Source organism: Mesocricetus auratus, unplaced genomic scaffold (assembly GCF_017639785.1).
Source record: "Mesocricetus auratus isolate SY011 unplaced genomic scaffold, BCM_Maur_2.0 Super-Scaffold_100691, whole genome shotgun sequence".
In the NCBI taxonomy this organism is placed as follows: Eukaryota; Metazoa; Chordata; class Mammalia; order Rodentia; family Cricetidae; genus Mesocricetus; species Mesocricetus auratus.
The window spans coordinates 48,652,196-48,668,597 of NW_024429267.1; the positions used below are offsets into that span (position 1 = coordinate 48,652,196).

The following is a 16,402-nucleotide window of genomic DNA, read 5'->3' on the forward strand; positions in this document are numbered from 1 at the left end:
CCAGTCTCTGGCAGGGAGATACAATTTGCTCATCAAACCTTTGGCAACTAGATGGAACCGGCTTCTCTTAATGCTAAGGGACTTGGCAGTGGAAGTAGATAATAGGAGCACAACTGGGCTCAGTTAAGCTGGAGTAGCTACTTTAAAGGGCACAAGAATGGCTCATTTCAGCCAAATTGAGAGAATGTCAGCTTCCTAAATTCCCAACATCATTGTTATTAAGCGTCAACTGTCACATTTCTGCATGCAAGTTTAGTCTATTTTTAGTTTTTAATTGCAAAACCATACATTAGCATCACACTATCTAACAAAATAGAATCCAATGAGACCTCCTAAGCCACTTGCTAGTAATAGGTGTCTTTAGGAAACTTATTTCCTGAACTGCTTTGGGCTTGTATGAATGACAGGTGTCAAGTCCCTGTCCAGATCCCACTCTTTTCTCCGCTTTCTAGTAGTGACACTGTTTGCTGACATAATTAACTGACACAGGTCTGATATACTGTTATCTAGTAATTATTTATTAAAAACAACACAACCAAAGGCATGTTCTTTTTACAAATCTGACAACAAAAAGCCGAACACGGCCTGGTGGTTGGGTGAGTTAGAAAATTCAAAAAGTGAGATTCATGTAGTCAATATACAAAGGAAAAGACTCACAGCACCAGTCATTAGGAAAATGTGGTTTAAAACCACAAGATACTAACTTGGGTTAAATTAAAAAGACTGATAAAACCGAATATCAAAAAGGTGTTGGTGATTTATGTTTCTAATATTCTCCAATTGAGAGCATAGACTGAGACAGCTTGGAAAACAGGCAGTATTTACTGAAAAGTGCGTTCTCCCCACCTGACCCAGTGATTCTATTCCCTGGAATGCACTCACAAATTCAAATTATCTATCGAAAGACATGTATAAAACATCTTAAAAACTTCACAATCACCTCATTGTTGATGTGTGTTATTTGGTGATGATATACACTTATTAATAACACCTGTCACCTGATGTGCTCATTTTCATGATCACAGGAGGTACATGTGGGGTACTGTAAGCCCTAATATGTAATGCCTGCTCCAGGGTAGATTTAGCTGTTGTCTTGTCAGTAGGCCAGGACCCCAGCATGGCTCAGAAACAATTAGTATCTTCCTGCCCTTTCTTTCCTGAGCTGCATGCCATTCAGCACTCCCAGAGATGGGGAAGGCTTAATAGATGTCTTGTCAGCTTCTGGTGTCTTGGCATAGCATAGTGTACATGAGGAAATAAATACTTTTTAAGTAGAAATACAAGTCAGGAAATTACTCTTTTGCACCATACTTGTATTTTATCTGAACATCTGTTTATTTTTTAGTTAGAAAACAATCAAAAGATAAATGCAAAGCAGATGGGGTATGGTGACACTTCTGTAATCCCATCATTCAGAAGATGGAGTTTAGTGAGATCCACAGCTGGAAGGGTTAAGTTATAAAACAAGACCAAGGGCTGGGGTGGCAAGCTCAGTGGTAGAGTGCTTACTTAAGTGGTTCAGTGCCTTGGTTTGATCACTAGCCCTGACACACACACACACACACACACACACACACACACACACACTCACACACACACATCACTACTGCACACACACACACACACACACACACACACACACACACACACACACACACACACACGCTGCAGTTTACCATCTTACCTTTCAATTTTGAGACAGGATTTCCATCATCTTGTCCAGCTGATCTAGAGAATGCTTTCACTTGTAAAGCTGAACCTTCATGTCCCTAATAACTCTCCCTTTGTCCTTTTCCCCACTCCAGGAAACCTCATTTTGCTTTCTGTGTCTGAATTTGACTACAGTGGTACCCCAGAGAAATGGAATCATACATTGTATATCCCTTTGTGTTTGGTTTATTTCATCAACATACTGTCTTCATGGTTCATCCATGGTATAGACTATGTCAGAATTTCTTTTTTAAAGGCTAATATTACAATGTATATATCTCAAACAGTTGTTCTCTGTTCATCAGTAGATAAAAATTTGTTTACTTTAGCTGGGCATTGATGGCTCACGGCTTTAATCCCAGTGCTTGGGAGGCAGAGGCAGAAGCAGAGGCAGGCACAGGCAGATCTCTGTGAGTTCGAGGCCAGCCTGGTCTATAGAGAGAGTCCAGGATAACCTCCAAAGCAATACAAAGAAACCCTGTCTTGAAAAACCAAAAAATTTGTTTACTTTATTTTCATTTTATGTGTGTGGATGTTTTGTCTGCATGTATGTCTGTATATTATGTGTGTTCAGTGCCAGTGGAGACCAGGAGAGGGCATTGGATCTCCTGGAACTAGAGTTATAGGTGGTTGTGTTATGAGCAATTGTGTGGGTGCTGGGCATTAAACCCAAGTTATCTGGAAGAGCAACCAGTGCTCCTAACCATTGAGGCATCTCTGTAGCCTCTGTAGCACATTTTCTTTATCCGTTCATCTATTGGTTGTCACTTAGGCAGATTCCATACATGACTGTTATGAAGAGTTATGGTAAACACAAGTCTATTGTAAGCTGACCTTATTGAGTATTAACTTTCATTTAAATTGAATTAACCAGAGATCAAACAAACAAACAAAAATCTTTTAAAACATCTCATTTCCAGGACTGGAGAGATGGTTCAGTGGTTAAGAGTACTGGCTGCTCTAACAGAGGACCTGAGTTCAGTTCCCACATGGCAGCTCACAAGGGGGGAGTGCGGGATCTGATGCCTTCTTTTGGCTTCTGTGGACCCTGTGCATACATAGTGCATGGGCATACTTCAGGCAGAGCTCTCATCCACATAAAAATAAGAAAATTGGAAAAAAAACCCCAACAAATGATCCTTGTCAGGTTTTAAATGAGATGGACAACAAATGCCTTTTAACCCTTTCCCTCTCCTGAGAATCATCAGGGTTTTCATTTTGAAAGTTTCTTAAGTGGGACTGGGCCTTTTGTATCTTAAGATCAGAGAAGAATAGTGTGCTTTTACCAAGAAGTTTTGAGAAACATGCATTGATTAAATAGCTAGGGTAAACACTAGGTAAATGTTTCTGTTTTTTTGGGGGGGGGAGCAGGCAGTGTCATTTTTTTAATGCCCTGACATATTAATCTATTTCTATTTTTAATTTTTATTTATTTTGGTTTTACGAGACAGGGTTTCCCTGTATTGTTTTGGAGGCTGTCGGTCCAGCCCGGCCTCGAACTCACAGAGATCCGCCTGCCTCTGCCTCCCGAGTGCTGGGATTAAAGGCGTGCACCACCGCCCGGCTATTTTTTTTATTTTTAAAGTATCTACAGGCATCTTGCCTATGCCCACCCAAGTGTCTGATGTCCTGACTTATCGATGGTTTATGTAGAGGACTAGAGGTATGCATAGCTATGCAGTTATAGTCAAGGTGTGAACACACCCTTCATTGACCAATCATTGTTTTGGCTCTGGTCTCTTCCTGCCAGGTAGTGTGATATTGTCAGAAGCGTGTGTAATTTCTTTCTTTCACAGAGACAACTTCCCTCTCTGGCTGGTACCAAGCTTCAGCCTTCTTCTTCCAGGGGGAGACTCCGGGGAAATTCTAATTTCTTTCTTTTTTTTTTTTTTGGTTTTTCAAGACAGGGTTTCTCTGTAGCTTGGAGGCTGTCCTGGAACTCTCTCTATAGACTACCTGGTCTCCAACTCAAAGAGATCCTCCTGCCTCTGCCTCCTGAGTGCTGGGATTAAAGGCATGAGCCACCACTGCCCAGCCGGAAATTCTAATTTCCTGGGGACCATTGTTTCAGTAGTCTTATAACCAAAAGAAGGGATTTGAGTAACTACTGAGAATATCGTCTTTTCTGCCAGGCCTCTTACATTCTGAGATCAGTAAACAGACTTCAAGTCATTTTTAGAGGTGTATTCAGGACAGTTTGTAGAACAAATTCAATCACTTTTAATTCTCTTCTCATCTTGTGCTATAGCGTGAGTGACAGTGAGGCTCTGAACTTTCTGGCCAGTTGTATTGAAATTTTCCTTAACGTGGAGTGATTTGTAGCCAAGATGAAAATTAAAAAAAAATCTCCAGGTTTTTATTTCAGTGGCTTGTCTTTGAAATGTGTTAAATAATTTATTGCCTTTTTTTGATATATAGCTTCATTTCAACTCTGGAGAAAAAAGTGAACAAAAGTTTATATAATACTGTAAATATTAACCAAAGTTTTAAACCAAAGGCATATCCAAGCAGATGGCTCAAACTCTAAGCCATACACAAAACCAAAACAAACAAGAAGTTGGTTTCTACAACTGGAGCAAGAGTGTAGCCTCTGTTAGCTGAAAATGTGTTTGTAACTCAGATTTTTGTCCAGCCCTATTCTGCGACTCTCACCCTTCAACTGGCCTGTATGCAAATTCCAGGTAACCCATGTTTATCCTTAGCGGTGACAAGTCACAAAGAGCTTCTAAGAGTCAATCAGCTGGGCGGTAGTGACACAAACCTTTAATCCCAGCAATCCAGAGGCAGAGGCAGGCAGATTTCTGTGAGTTTGAAGCCAGCCTGGTCTATAGAGCAAGTTCCAGAATAACCAGGACTACACAGAAAAACCGTGCCTTGAAAAACAAACCAAAACCAAATCAAAACAAAAAAGATGAGCAAATCAGAAACTGTCAGTGGTGTGCCGAATTGAGGAATCATAATAGTTCAGAACAATTTCCCCCTTCTTTATTCTCAACTAAGAAGCATTTACTAAAAGAGGAATGTATGATGGGTTTTAAAAGAACAATTGAGAGGTAGAAGATTTGAGTGAGAAGAACTGAAGGGCTTCTCTTTCTCCACCCCTACCTTCCCTCTGTATCCTTAAATTCATGTGGCAGGGGACAGCAGGGCTTTGAACATTTGGCCATTCTGGCCAAAATTCATTGAGAGCTTTCCATTATCACGTAACATTTTTGTGATGAGACACGCAAAATTAAATGCAAAGAGAATTGTAAGTTGGGGTATATGGGAACCAAAGCAAAAGCTAAACATGTTAATTGTCACAAACAGGCTGTCAGCAGGTAGTGAAGTAAGAGTGATAGCTGGGCCAGAGAAGCCAGATCTGTTTTGAAGCTCGAGAAGCTGTGGCAGTCACCATCTAAAATTTACTCTCAGAGACAGACTAGGACAGTCTAGGTAAAGACTTTTTTGCCACAGGTGCTTAAAGGTTGTGTTCAAATGTCTCCGGCTGCACATGAACATATGAGATACACTAATTTGTGACACCTGGCAGGTGATTCTGACTGAGTGTTTCCAAAGCACCAACCAGGCTAGCAAAAGCCAGGGCAAGTGACATTCCCTCTGGAATGAAGTCTCCTAGTTAAGACAAGCTCATCTGAGAGCAGAAATCTGATTAATGTCTTTGAGATCCTGAATTCCCAACTCTGGGGCTGGTTGAGAAGACACAGGCTAACACCTCTGTCTCTTTTATGGCAGAGAACAGAGACTGGTTTTTGGTCACAAAGCCAGACTTGTAATGCGTAAGACAAGGTGAGAAGGTAACCTCATCCAGTTTTCATTGCTGTAGTTTCAGGTATCCACAATGCAGTTCTGTCTAACTAGACCCCGCATGATGGGGACTCCAGACTGCATGGATAGCTGTAATAGGCTAGTATAGACCCACTTCTCTGTTCTTTTCTATGAATTCACTCTATGACAAAGCGACACAAAGATAAAGGAAGTCAAAGACTGTCTCACAGAGGAAAAAGATCAAATCAGATTTCAGAGTACTCAAAGCCAAAATATCGCCCTTGTCCAAAGAACTAGTTGATAAAATGTTTAAAAAGTCACTTAAAATGATTTCTTTATTTTTTTATTTTTTTTGGTTTTTCGAGACAGGGTTTCTCTGTAGCTTTGGAGGCTGTCCTGGAACTCACTTTGTAGACCAGGCTGGCCTCGAACTCACAGAGATCCACCTGCCTCTGCCTCCCGAGTGCTGGGATTAAAGGCGTGCAGCCACCAACGCCTGGCTGATTTCTTTATTTTTATGTGTATGGTGTTTTGCTTTTATGTATGTTTGTACATTCTGTGTATGCAGGGCCAGAGGAGGCTAGAAGAAGGCGTTAGATCCCTCAAGACTGGAATTATAGACAGTTATGAGCTGCCATGTGGGTATTGACTCTTAACCCTGAGCCATCTCTCCAGCCCCACAAAATGTTTGAATTATCAACTTATTATTATTTTTTTAATAAAGAACCAGAGAGTCCTATTGTCCAGGCCTTGGAAATCCCATAGCAGAGATTCAGGGAGCTGAAAGATTTTTGTCTGCGGTTGCAGTCTCTACTGTAGTCAGGCTCTTTCATTTTAACCCGAGACACAGAGGTGATACAGAATGTGGGGAGGGACTGTCTTCGTCTTAGCCCACGCAGCACCTAACTGTGAAAGCATTCCCAAGTGACAAATGTCATGTACTTGGAAATATCAGAGAAACATTTGTGCTGGAATTCAGATACACTCTTATACTCTCGTTTTGACAACATTTATGATCTGATTATGAAGGTCACACACTGTAAAGTATTGAAAATTCAGGAAAAACTATGAGGAAAACCCAAACTATACTTAGTCTCAGTGGTGTGACTGCTGCCATTTTGTCATATTTTCAATACATTATCTACTGAAAATCTAATTTGGGATTATATGACTTTGTGTAGGCCATATATTTCCTTTACTAACTCGCTGTGTTACTAAATGTCCGTTATATGATTTTTAAAATAGCTGATGTATGGTATAGGCAATCTATAATTGACTTATATCTGTTAGGAATGATGAAACATTTAGAATTATTTTCAGTTTTTCACTGTGGTAAACAACTATGAGGCTAGGGCTGGAGAGATGGCTCAGCAGTTAAGAGCACTGGTTGCTCTACCAGGGGACCTGAGTTCAATTCCCAGCAACCACATGGTGGCTCACAACCATCTGTGATGAGATCTGGTGCCTGCTTCTGGCCTGCAGGGATACATGGAGGCAGAACACTGTATACATAATAATAAATAAATATTTAAACAAAAATAACCCAAACAACTATGAGGCAATTTCCCCCTGTGAACAGTTCCCTCAAATTTTAAATCATTTTTATCTCATTGTGTAATGAAGACTGACCTCAAACTCACTATCCTGCATTAGCCTCTAGAGTGCTGGCATTATAATAAACTACCACAGCTGGTTGGTTGGAAATTTCTATCAATAGAAAGTATTTTTAAAGGATAGTTGTGAGGATTTTCATGTTCTAGCTCTCTGGTGATGGTCAGTTTGATAATTTTTTGTTGGCAAATGGCTGGCAGTATAGGAAAGAGAAACACATTGCTTTGTCTCCTTGTAAGTCAGTTCTTGACATTTTCTCATGTCCTCTTTAGTCATTTCTGTATAAATGACAAGTGTGGGTTGAGTTTTGTGTTTTGACTTGTATATGAGTCATGGACCTCATTTTCATAAAGTTCTACCTAAGGCATGTAATGAGGTTCAGAAATTTCCTTCCCAGCCAGCTCATGTGTGTCTAAACTAAGCCACCATCCCACCTGCTCAATTCTAGTCCTTTCAACTCCTTGACAAGACTAAATGATAAAAGCAATGAGAATTAGTACATACCAATGATTGATTTGGTCAACAAGACACTCAACAGACTTCATGACCCATAGGTCTATGGTATACATGGGTTACTGCATTGTTAGTATTTAATATGCTCCCTTCCATTTTGTCTTCATTGCTACCATACTGGAAGGCATACCTCTTTTGAATCCTGTCTCCTTGATAGTTGCTTTTTAAGGCTTTCTCAGGCTTATGTCTTTGTTCAACATATTTAGGGTCCCTGTCATGTAGCTAGGGCTGCCAGACCCTTTTCCCCAACCTTTGAGACAAATCTGAGGTGGTCATCTGTGTGCTTTCCATGTCTGGCATTCAAATGGTTCGACCATAGTTATTTAAATGGCCTGGTATACTAGGTAACAGAGCTGCAACAGTGACCAGACTATGTCTGGAAAGAGGAAGGACTTTTTGGAGGATATAAGCAACTTCTGGGTCAAATGTTCCCAGGCCTGTTTAATACGGTTTTAAGAAGGAAGGGCCTGGAGAAGCTGTGGCCCCATTTCCTAACCACTTACAGATGAGGTCTTTAGAACTACAGTGCATTTCTGTGTCAGTATGTTATAAGGGAAAGAAGGACTATCTGCTGAATTTTACTTGTCCTAAAATGCATAGGCTCTAAGTCAGAAACTTGGAATTGATCAGATCTGGGGTAAGAAAAATGGACAGCGTCACCTGCAGGTGCGTAGGCAAGTGACTTGAAGCTCCTTGAGCTTGTTTTCACATGTGAGCAGTGGGAACAATGCCTCCTTATGAGCTGTGGTGACAAGTGGATGTGACTGTCTTAGTGCTCAGCACCTGTTAGAATACATGTCCTGTGCTTGGAAACAGCTTCTAGCAGGCCACTGAGTAAATGGAATGTTCTTGCCTCAAGGCAACTGAGAAAGGAAAGTTCCTCTCAGACCTCCTGCTGAGGCAGGAGGTGTGGGCAGAGTGTGCTCTCAAGGTGCTTGGGATTAGAATGAACCGCTTCTGTGGGTGCCACAGAACTGGGATGAAGGAGACTGTAGCCCACATGGGCCTGTAACAAGCAGCTCACCAGCCTTCCACTTTCTGCAGCATGGGCCAAGTTGTTTATGCTCACCTGTTGAAAGAATCTGGCACCCAGGTTCTTAAGAGTGTGAACTTTTCTTTGGCTACCTGACGGTATAATGAAGCCATCAGGATCCTTTTGCAGTTACACAGTGCGGGTGAGTGTTCAGCCTATGCAGCCTTTGTTTCCTTTTGAGTGAGCTAGGGCTTGGTTGTCTATGTTTTCTGCATATTTCTTACCTGGGTTATGTTTCTTTTCTCATACCACCTCCTGTTGTCCTCTATTTAGTGTTAGTACAGAAAGTCAAGGGATGCTATTGGAACAGGGAAACACAGCAGAACCTCCTTTCCCATCTGCTTTAAGGATCATAGTTTATGGGGTGACAAGTTTCTTCATTGTCATTGCTTTCATCGTGCTGATTTTCTCTGCCATTTACCCCTGGTCATAGGGCCATACCACCTCACCTCTTCAGCTTTAGAAGACCTGTTTTCAACCTTAGCACGTAACAGACTCAGAAATATTTGAGAGTCTTTATTTCTGTAGGTTATGACTACCAATATAGTCTGTTATAACTCAAAACTTAGAAAAATAATCATTAATGTATTAAAATATTGGGGGACTTCTGAATGAAGGAAGGGACGTAGCCAGGGTAGGATGTGGATACAAGGGAGGGCAGTAGGAAGGAGGAGAACAAATAAGAACAAGGAATAGTGACAAATACATAAATAGTATGATGAAGCCTATAACTTGATAAGCTAATCTAAAGTATTAATTACAAAAGTTCATTTCACATAGGAATAAAATTAAAATAGCAATATTAGATGCATGAAGATATGTCATTTCTGGAAAGTTCCCTGTTTGCATGAAAAAGCACGTGGTACCTCAGCATTATTGTTCTGTTGGTTTCCTGTTGCCACAGTGACAAATTACTACACACTTAGTGGCTTAAGATTGTAGATTTGTTCTCTTATGGTTCTGGAGGCCAGAAATCTTGGGTTAGCAGTGCTGCTGCTTTGCTGGGAGTGAGGGTGGGGGACAGAGGGGATCTCTGAGAGTAAGTGCTGTGTCCCTCCCATGGTAGGTGTCATCTGTGTAGTGGGGGTCTCCTTCATCCAAAGTCTTTTCTGTTTTGTGAGAGATTTCCCATCTTTTATTCCCTTCTCTGTCTGCTTATTATCTGCTGCTGGCCCAGTGCCTCCTGTGTGTCTCTGGGGTTACATCCCTTCACTTGGAAGGACAATTGGGAAGTTAATGAAGGCAGACATACAGAAGGTTGAGAATGGGAACAGTAACAGATAATTTTTGCAGTTTTTTTGTTTTTTATCTACAATATGTAGATAATTCTTTTGCATAGTGACTTGTTATTTTTACACTTATAAAATGAAAAGAAGTCCAAGTCTTGTTTTTTCTCCCTCTGTCTGTCTAACATTCCAGTTTTCCTTGACACTGTGGTGCATTTGGAACCTTCTTTTTTCTTTCAACACTACCCATGCTGCCCTGTATGCTCTGGGTGCAGGCATGGTGGTGCTTGCCCTGCCATTCTTCAGAGAACCTCTCTTTGGCTGTCTTCCATCTGTGCCCCTCCTTACAAGCAGGAGTTAGGAGGTAGTGCCTCATTCACCCAGAAACCTTGACTTACTTTTGAGCACACATGGGTACAAGTTCCCTGAAATTGCCTGCCTGTAGAGCCTGCCTTCAAGCCTGCAGAGACCACTTGTCTATAGCCTGTTCTTAGGGTTGGCAGTGGAGATTGTGTAATCATATGTTTTAAGAGGTTCTTGTATGATATGGTGTGCATGTGGAATGGGTTATGCCACATAAGTACTCTTTAAAGGCTTGGTAGGAATGCCTTCCCATCCCATCTACATAGCATCATCATTTTTACATTTCCACCACCATTCTCTACAGATAAAGACATTTGCAGTGATTAAGTGTGGGGGATAGGATTAAGATGTTGAAAGCATTTGTCATTGAAAGTATGAACGGAGTATTTAGGAGCAGGGAAATGTAGGTTTACATGTTGTGAATGCTCCGGTCTTTTTAGGGGATTACAAAAGACAGATCTCATATGCATAGCAGGTATTTTAACTAAAGCCCTTTGCCTGGTGACAGCAGCCAGTTCCAGAGTGGTAGCTGTGAGGACTGTGCCCTGAATTTGTAGAATGATGGCTTTACTGATTTCTGGGTTGTTCTTGCTCACAGGGCTCCCCCTCGGGAATTGGCCGTGCTGTTGTGCAACAAATCCAATGCATTTTACAGCCTTGGGAAATGGAACGAGGCTTTTCTTGCTGCCAAGGAGTGTCTGCAATGGGACCCAACCTATGTGAAGGTATGGTTGGCGGTGGTCGCTTCCCTCCTCCTTTGTCGTTTTTCTTTCTTCTTGTCAAAGTGCATCTTTTGGGATTGCTTCTCCTTGAATGCACTTGCTCTTCAGAGGTCTGTGGGGTAAGGGAGCCTTGCCTCCAGAGGAGTACAGACAGGGATGGTGAGTGTTGAAACGTGCTGCCTCCCTGGTAGATGGAGCTCAGTGAGAGGCTGGGGGAGCTCCATAGACCAGCTGTAGTTAGCCGAAGATGCCTGAGCTTCACTTTAGCAAAGCTCCACTTGAGATGGCAGGTCAGTAGAAAGCAGACCTTTGATGGGAGAGGGAAGTTGGAGAGGCTAGTGAGACCCTTTAAAGCTGTTGCCAAAGGTCAATTAAGAGGTGGTGTGTGTGTGCACTTTTTTTTTTAAGACAGGCTCTTACTATGCAGCCCTGGCTGGCCGGGAACTCACTGTATAGCCCAGATTAGCCTTGAATTCAAAGAAATCTGCCTGTCTCTGCCTCCTGGGTGCTGGGATTAAAGGCACACACCACTATGCCCAGTCTGGTAAGCACCAATTTGATGCTTTTTTCAGTTGAAATGTCCTGAGTGACTACCCTGTAAGGCAACTTCATCATTGGTGTTCAAGACACACAAAAGGAGTGGGAGACATTATGTCAGACCCTGAGTAATTCATACTCAAACTGAAGAGAGTAGCCTGGAAGTAAAATATGAGGCTTTAAGTGAAGCAGTTGTCCGTAGCTATCTGAGGCAACAGACTATGAAGTGTTAAAATTAGTGGTCTGAGTACTTGAGAAAGGCTCCTCCGTAAACTGGGAAACCACCAAACAGGACTCCCTCTTACATGTTCTGATGTGCACGAGAGTATAGCTCTAAACTCAGCTTCCTCTGCTGTAAAATGAGACAATGCCTGGGCTGCAAGAGTCAAGGAGATCTAAACAAAATAGTTGTCAGCAGAGCACAGTGGGAACAGGTGGGTAGGTTGAAGCCACAGATGACTCAATATTTTGCATTGTAAGTAGGCATTTACCCTTAGTACATGCTAGGAAAGCACGCTTCTACTGAGCTACATCACCAGTGTGGAGAATGGATACCTTAGAAGTCACTGAGCTTGAAAATGGAAGCGCATGTCTGAGACTTCTCAGGGGTATGCTAGGTGGGGAGTAGTGGGGTCTGGCATAACCTCAGTTCTGGCTGTGGCCTGGGCAAGTTCTGAATGATACTCTCAGTTTCCTTGTGTGGTTATATTCCCAGCTTCTGCCAGCATAGCGGCCTTAGCCACTCCTCCATCCTCACTCAGAGCTCCTAGGTGTCTCTTTTCTCTCCCCCCTCACTGTTCTCTGTAGCCTCTTAGTTCACTGGCTGAAACCCCAGTGAATTAAACTGAGGAAAAAGCATACATTTTATTTGTTGCTATTTTTATGGGTATTCTCTAGAAGATTCTAATGAGAGGCAAGCCCGAAAGTTGATGCTATTTTTATCAAGAGTGAAAAGACAAGGGAAAAGGAGCTTAGGTGTAGGGCTGCAGCCTGTGGAGAAACAAATGGAAAGTAAGGGCTGTTTTAGCAAGCAGGTTTGTGTGCAGCCATGGCAGGGCTGACGGTTGCTCTTCTCTGTGACACAAAAGCTTCTTCAGTCAGGAGTTTACGGTAACTGTCCTCCCAGGAGAATCCTGTATGTAGGGAGAGGGTCACTCCAGGAGGGCATTACTCTGCCACTTTGAATCACAAATGCCTTCATCTTAAAATAATCTTCATGTCAAAACAACATGTTTGGGGATAGAATATTCCCATCCTCTTCGCCCCTACAGAATAAAAGATGACATTTTAGATCTGAGGGAGCAAATAAATGGAACATTCTGTGCTAGCTCACGTGGTTGGGAAAAACAAAACAAGAAACTAACCAACCAACCAACCAAACAAACAAAAAAACAAAACCAAACAAACAAATCCAACACAGTACAGATGTAGTTTTCCCTTTTTTGTCAAGTTGTTACTTGAGCTCTTTAGACATTTAAAAAAGGTTAATTCCAGTCAGTAAATACTGAGAGATCAATGGTTAAGTGGAATTTCTGAATGCTTGCTTTTTGATGAACCCAGATTGTGACCGCTTTCTGTTAATTCTGACAGTAGACTTGGTGGTTCCCTGCCACTGCAGTTGACAAAGCTAGGGAGGCAGTATTCTTTTACTCTTACGTGGAGTCCTGCACTTGTGTATTTGTAACCAGAGCCTTCTCCCTCTTTTTAAAAAATGATTATTCTGTGTACACTATGTTTTATCTGTGTGTCTATGAAAGGGTGTTGAATTCCCTGGAGGCAGAACTGCAGGCTGTGGTGAGCTGCCATGTGGTGCTGGGAATTGAACCCAGGTCCTCTGGAAGAAGAGCCAGTGCTCTTAACCACTGAGCCATCTCTCCAGCCTCTTCTCTCTCTTAAATATTACTTACTTTCTTTCTTCCTATCTTTTTCCTCCCCCTCTCAGTGTTGGCATAATTGTGCCCTAATGTATGTGGCGTCAGAGGACAGCTTATGGGAGTTGGTCTTGACTGTCACTGTGGGTCTTGAACTCAAATTCAGGTCATCAGGCCTGTCAGTTAGTGCCTTTACTTCTGAGCCATCTTGTTGGCCTCTTTTCCCTTATTGTTGAGTTGTAATTTTCTTCTTTATAGAAAAAATGTTTTTACCTCTTGTTCTTATTGCTTATAATACATAGCTCAGTAACTCTCAGTGCCTGACAGTGCAGTTTTTCCTTACATACCAGTGAAAACTGTGTTTACTTTGAGTAAAGGGAACAAGAAACAACTTCTGTGTTTATACAGACGTCTCACTTTTTTCCTGAACACCAGCCATAGGACTCTTTTCATTCTCCTGCCCAGACTGTGATTAGCAGTATGAACAATACCCCATACTCATGCCTCCTTCCCTCTCTGTCATTTTAGATGTCACAGAGACTTTCCTAACAGGTAAGATGATACGGCACAGAGTGTAATGTGGGAAGCCTGTGCCTGCTGCTTCTTAGAAGCCTTTCTTAGGACTGGGAGATGACTCAGGGGAAAGTACTTGCTGTTTGGACGTCCCCCCTCCCCCAGTACTCATATACGTGTAACCCTGGCACTAGTTGGAGAGGGAAATAAGGGGATCCTGGGGGCTGGATGGCCAGCTGGTCAGTCTTGCTGTAATGGTTTAGTGAGCACCCTTGTTAAACAAATAAGGTATCTGAAGTTCACCACTGGCTTCCACAGAAGCATCACTCACACACACACACACACACACACACACACACACACACACACACACAGCAGAAAAAGAAATAAACAGAGACAGACAGAGACAGAGAGTGGGTGTGAGAGATGGGAGAGTTTTTTTTGCACACAGTGAGGCTTCTGGAGTTGGATCTCCCTACATTGCATTCTTGCTTTTCTTTCCAGCAGCAGGTCATAGACGATGGGAACATTACAGCTTTATTTTGTCTTTTTCTAGGGATACTATCGAGCTGGTTACTCCTTGCTGCACTTGCTCCAGCCTTATGAAGCTGCTCGTATGTTTTTTGAGGGTCTAAGACTTTTGCAGAGAAGTCCAGACCAAGTGCAGGTTCCTGATTTCCTTGTCGGGGTTTTCACAACTATGAGCAGTAAGTCAAACTGGGAGTAAGTGTTTTAAGTCTTTGTTACTTACCCCGAATACCTCATGGGAAAATGACTTCAGAGTGTTCTTTTGGGGCTAATATATTCAATTGGAATGAAATTGGTCTTACCAGAAAGCAGTTTGGAAACTTGGAAGCTTCAGTGGCTGTGCTTTTGTGCAAACAGGAAAGTCTGATGACACTAATGAGTTAAAGCTTTTGGAGTCTTGTTTTGCAGCCTGTAAGTTTCCTTTGTTGCTGGCTCGAGATTTCTGACTTATACTACTTGTTTTAGATGATTTTTTTCTTTCCTGTGACTTTTAAATATTTTTCTCTAATATGCTAAAAGTTATTCTTTTTAAAATAACATTATTAATCTTAGTGTATATGTATTTTCTTAAGTTTCCAGAATGTGTAGTAAGCCTTTATGTGCTGTGCCATCTTACTGACCCGTTGTTGGTTATGAAAATAACCTAGAGGACTGATGAAAGGTCGTGTGAGGCAGCTCACAATGTGTGTTTGACATCATAGCTCTAACACTCCTTGCCCAGGGATCACAGGCCCTATTACTCATTCCAGGAAGGCTCAGAAGAATCTTATCCCTTGCCAGAGATGATGCAGTCTACTGCCCTGACAGTATCCAGGACCCTGGCTAAACTTAAAATGATTGTCACCCCATTCAGTCAACATGGACTTTAAATTTGAGATGAGTTTTCCTCCTGAGATCTTTAACTTAACATTTGACTCTATATGGTCTATGTGGTCTTCATTGGGGAACCTTTCCTCAAGGCTCTAGACTTCCCTCACTTGGAAGTCTCTAAACTCTGGAATTTTCTTTCAGGTGACTCCATTGTTTTGCAGAGTTTCTTGCCCTGCTTTGATCATATTTTCACTACTGGATTTTCAACAGAAATGTGGCAATCTGTAATAGAGAAATTGGCAAAGAAAGGATTATGGCATGTGAGTACAGGAAGTGGCTTTCCTATTAGAAAAACATACTCTATTAAATAATTTCTTCTCTTGGTACCAAGGAAATGTAATGCATTATTTGTTTACTTTACTATCAGAATAACTTTTAAAAACCTTTACTTATTTATTCTCTGTGTGGCTGTGCCTCTGTTATGTACAGTGAATGTGATGTGTACATATGTGTATGGTGTATGTACATAAATGTTCACATGTGTATGTGCTTGTGTGTGGAGCCCTGAGGTTGATGTTGAATGTCTGCCTCAATCACTCTTCACCTTATTTTGTTGAACAGGATCTATCACTGAACCGGAACTCATCATTCAGCTAGGCTGGTTGACCAGTAACATTCAGGGATTGACCTGCCTTTTCTTGCCTCCTCTGGAGTTACAGATATCTGTTTCTGTGTGTGGATTTTTTTTTTGGTTTTACGAGACAGGGTTCTGTGTGTGGATTTTTAAGTGGATGCTGGGGACCCAAACTCAGATCCCTATACTTGTATGGCATGCACTTTACCGAGGGAGTAATCTTCACAACTCTAGGTTTCTGTGCAGTTTTAAGAAACTGCTAATTGGCCGGGCGGTGGTGGTGATGCACGCCTTTAATCCCAGCACTCTGGAGGCAGAGGCAGGCAGATCTCTGTGAATTCGAGGCCAGGCTGGACCGACAGCCTCCAAAACAATACAGAGAAACCCTGTCTCGTAAAACCAAACAAACAAAACAAAACAAACCTGCTAAGTGGTGAATAATAGCTAAAAGAGACTGGAGATGTCCTTGAACCTTAATCTTCCATTTACCTTTGGTCTGATAGTTTCTCCTTTGAATCTCAGATTTTCATTTGTAAATTACAAAATTACTTTTTTCCCCGAAA

At 41.8% G+C, this 16,402-nt stretch overlaps 1 protein-coding gene across 3 annotated transcripts in view; it reads left to right on the forward strand.

The window, feature by feature from the left end:
* Trank1 (tetratricopeptide repeat and ankyrin repeat containing 1) overlaps nt 1-16,402 on the forward strand; it is a 78,452-nt gene that overhangs the window by 13,039 nt on the left and 49,011 nt on the right. For 2 of the 3 annotated variants that reach the window (XM_040739543.1, XM_040739544.1), the window contains exons 2-4: nt 10,823-10,949; nt 14,424-14,574; nt 15,407-15,525. In XM_040739543.1, coding sequence (XP_040595477.1) covers nt 10,823-10,949; nt 14,424-14,574; nt 15,407-15,525 — 397 coding nt within the window. Of the gene's footprint in view, nt 1-10,822; nt 10,950-14,423; nt 14,591-15,406; nt 15,526-16,402 lie in introns of those variants that run through there. The other variant, XM_040739546.1, reaches the window with a different exon arrangement.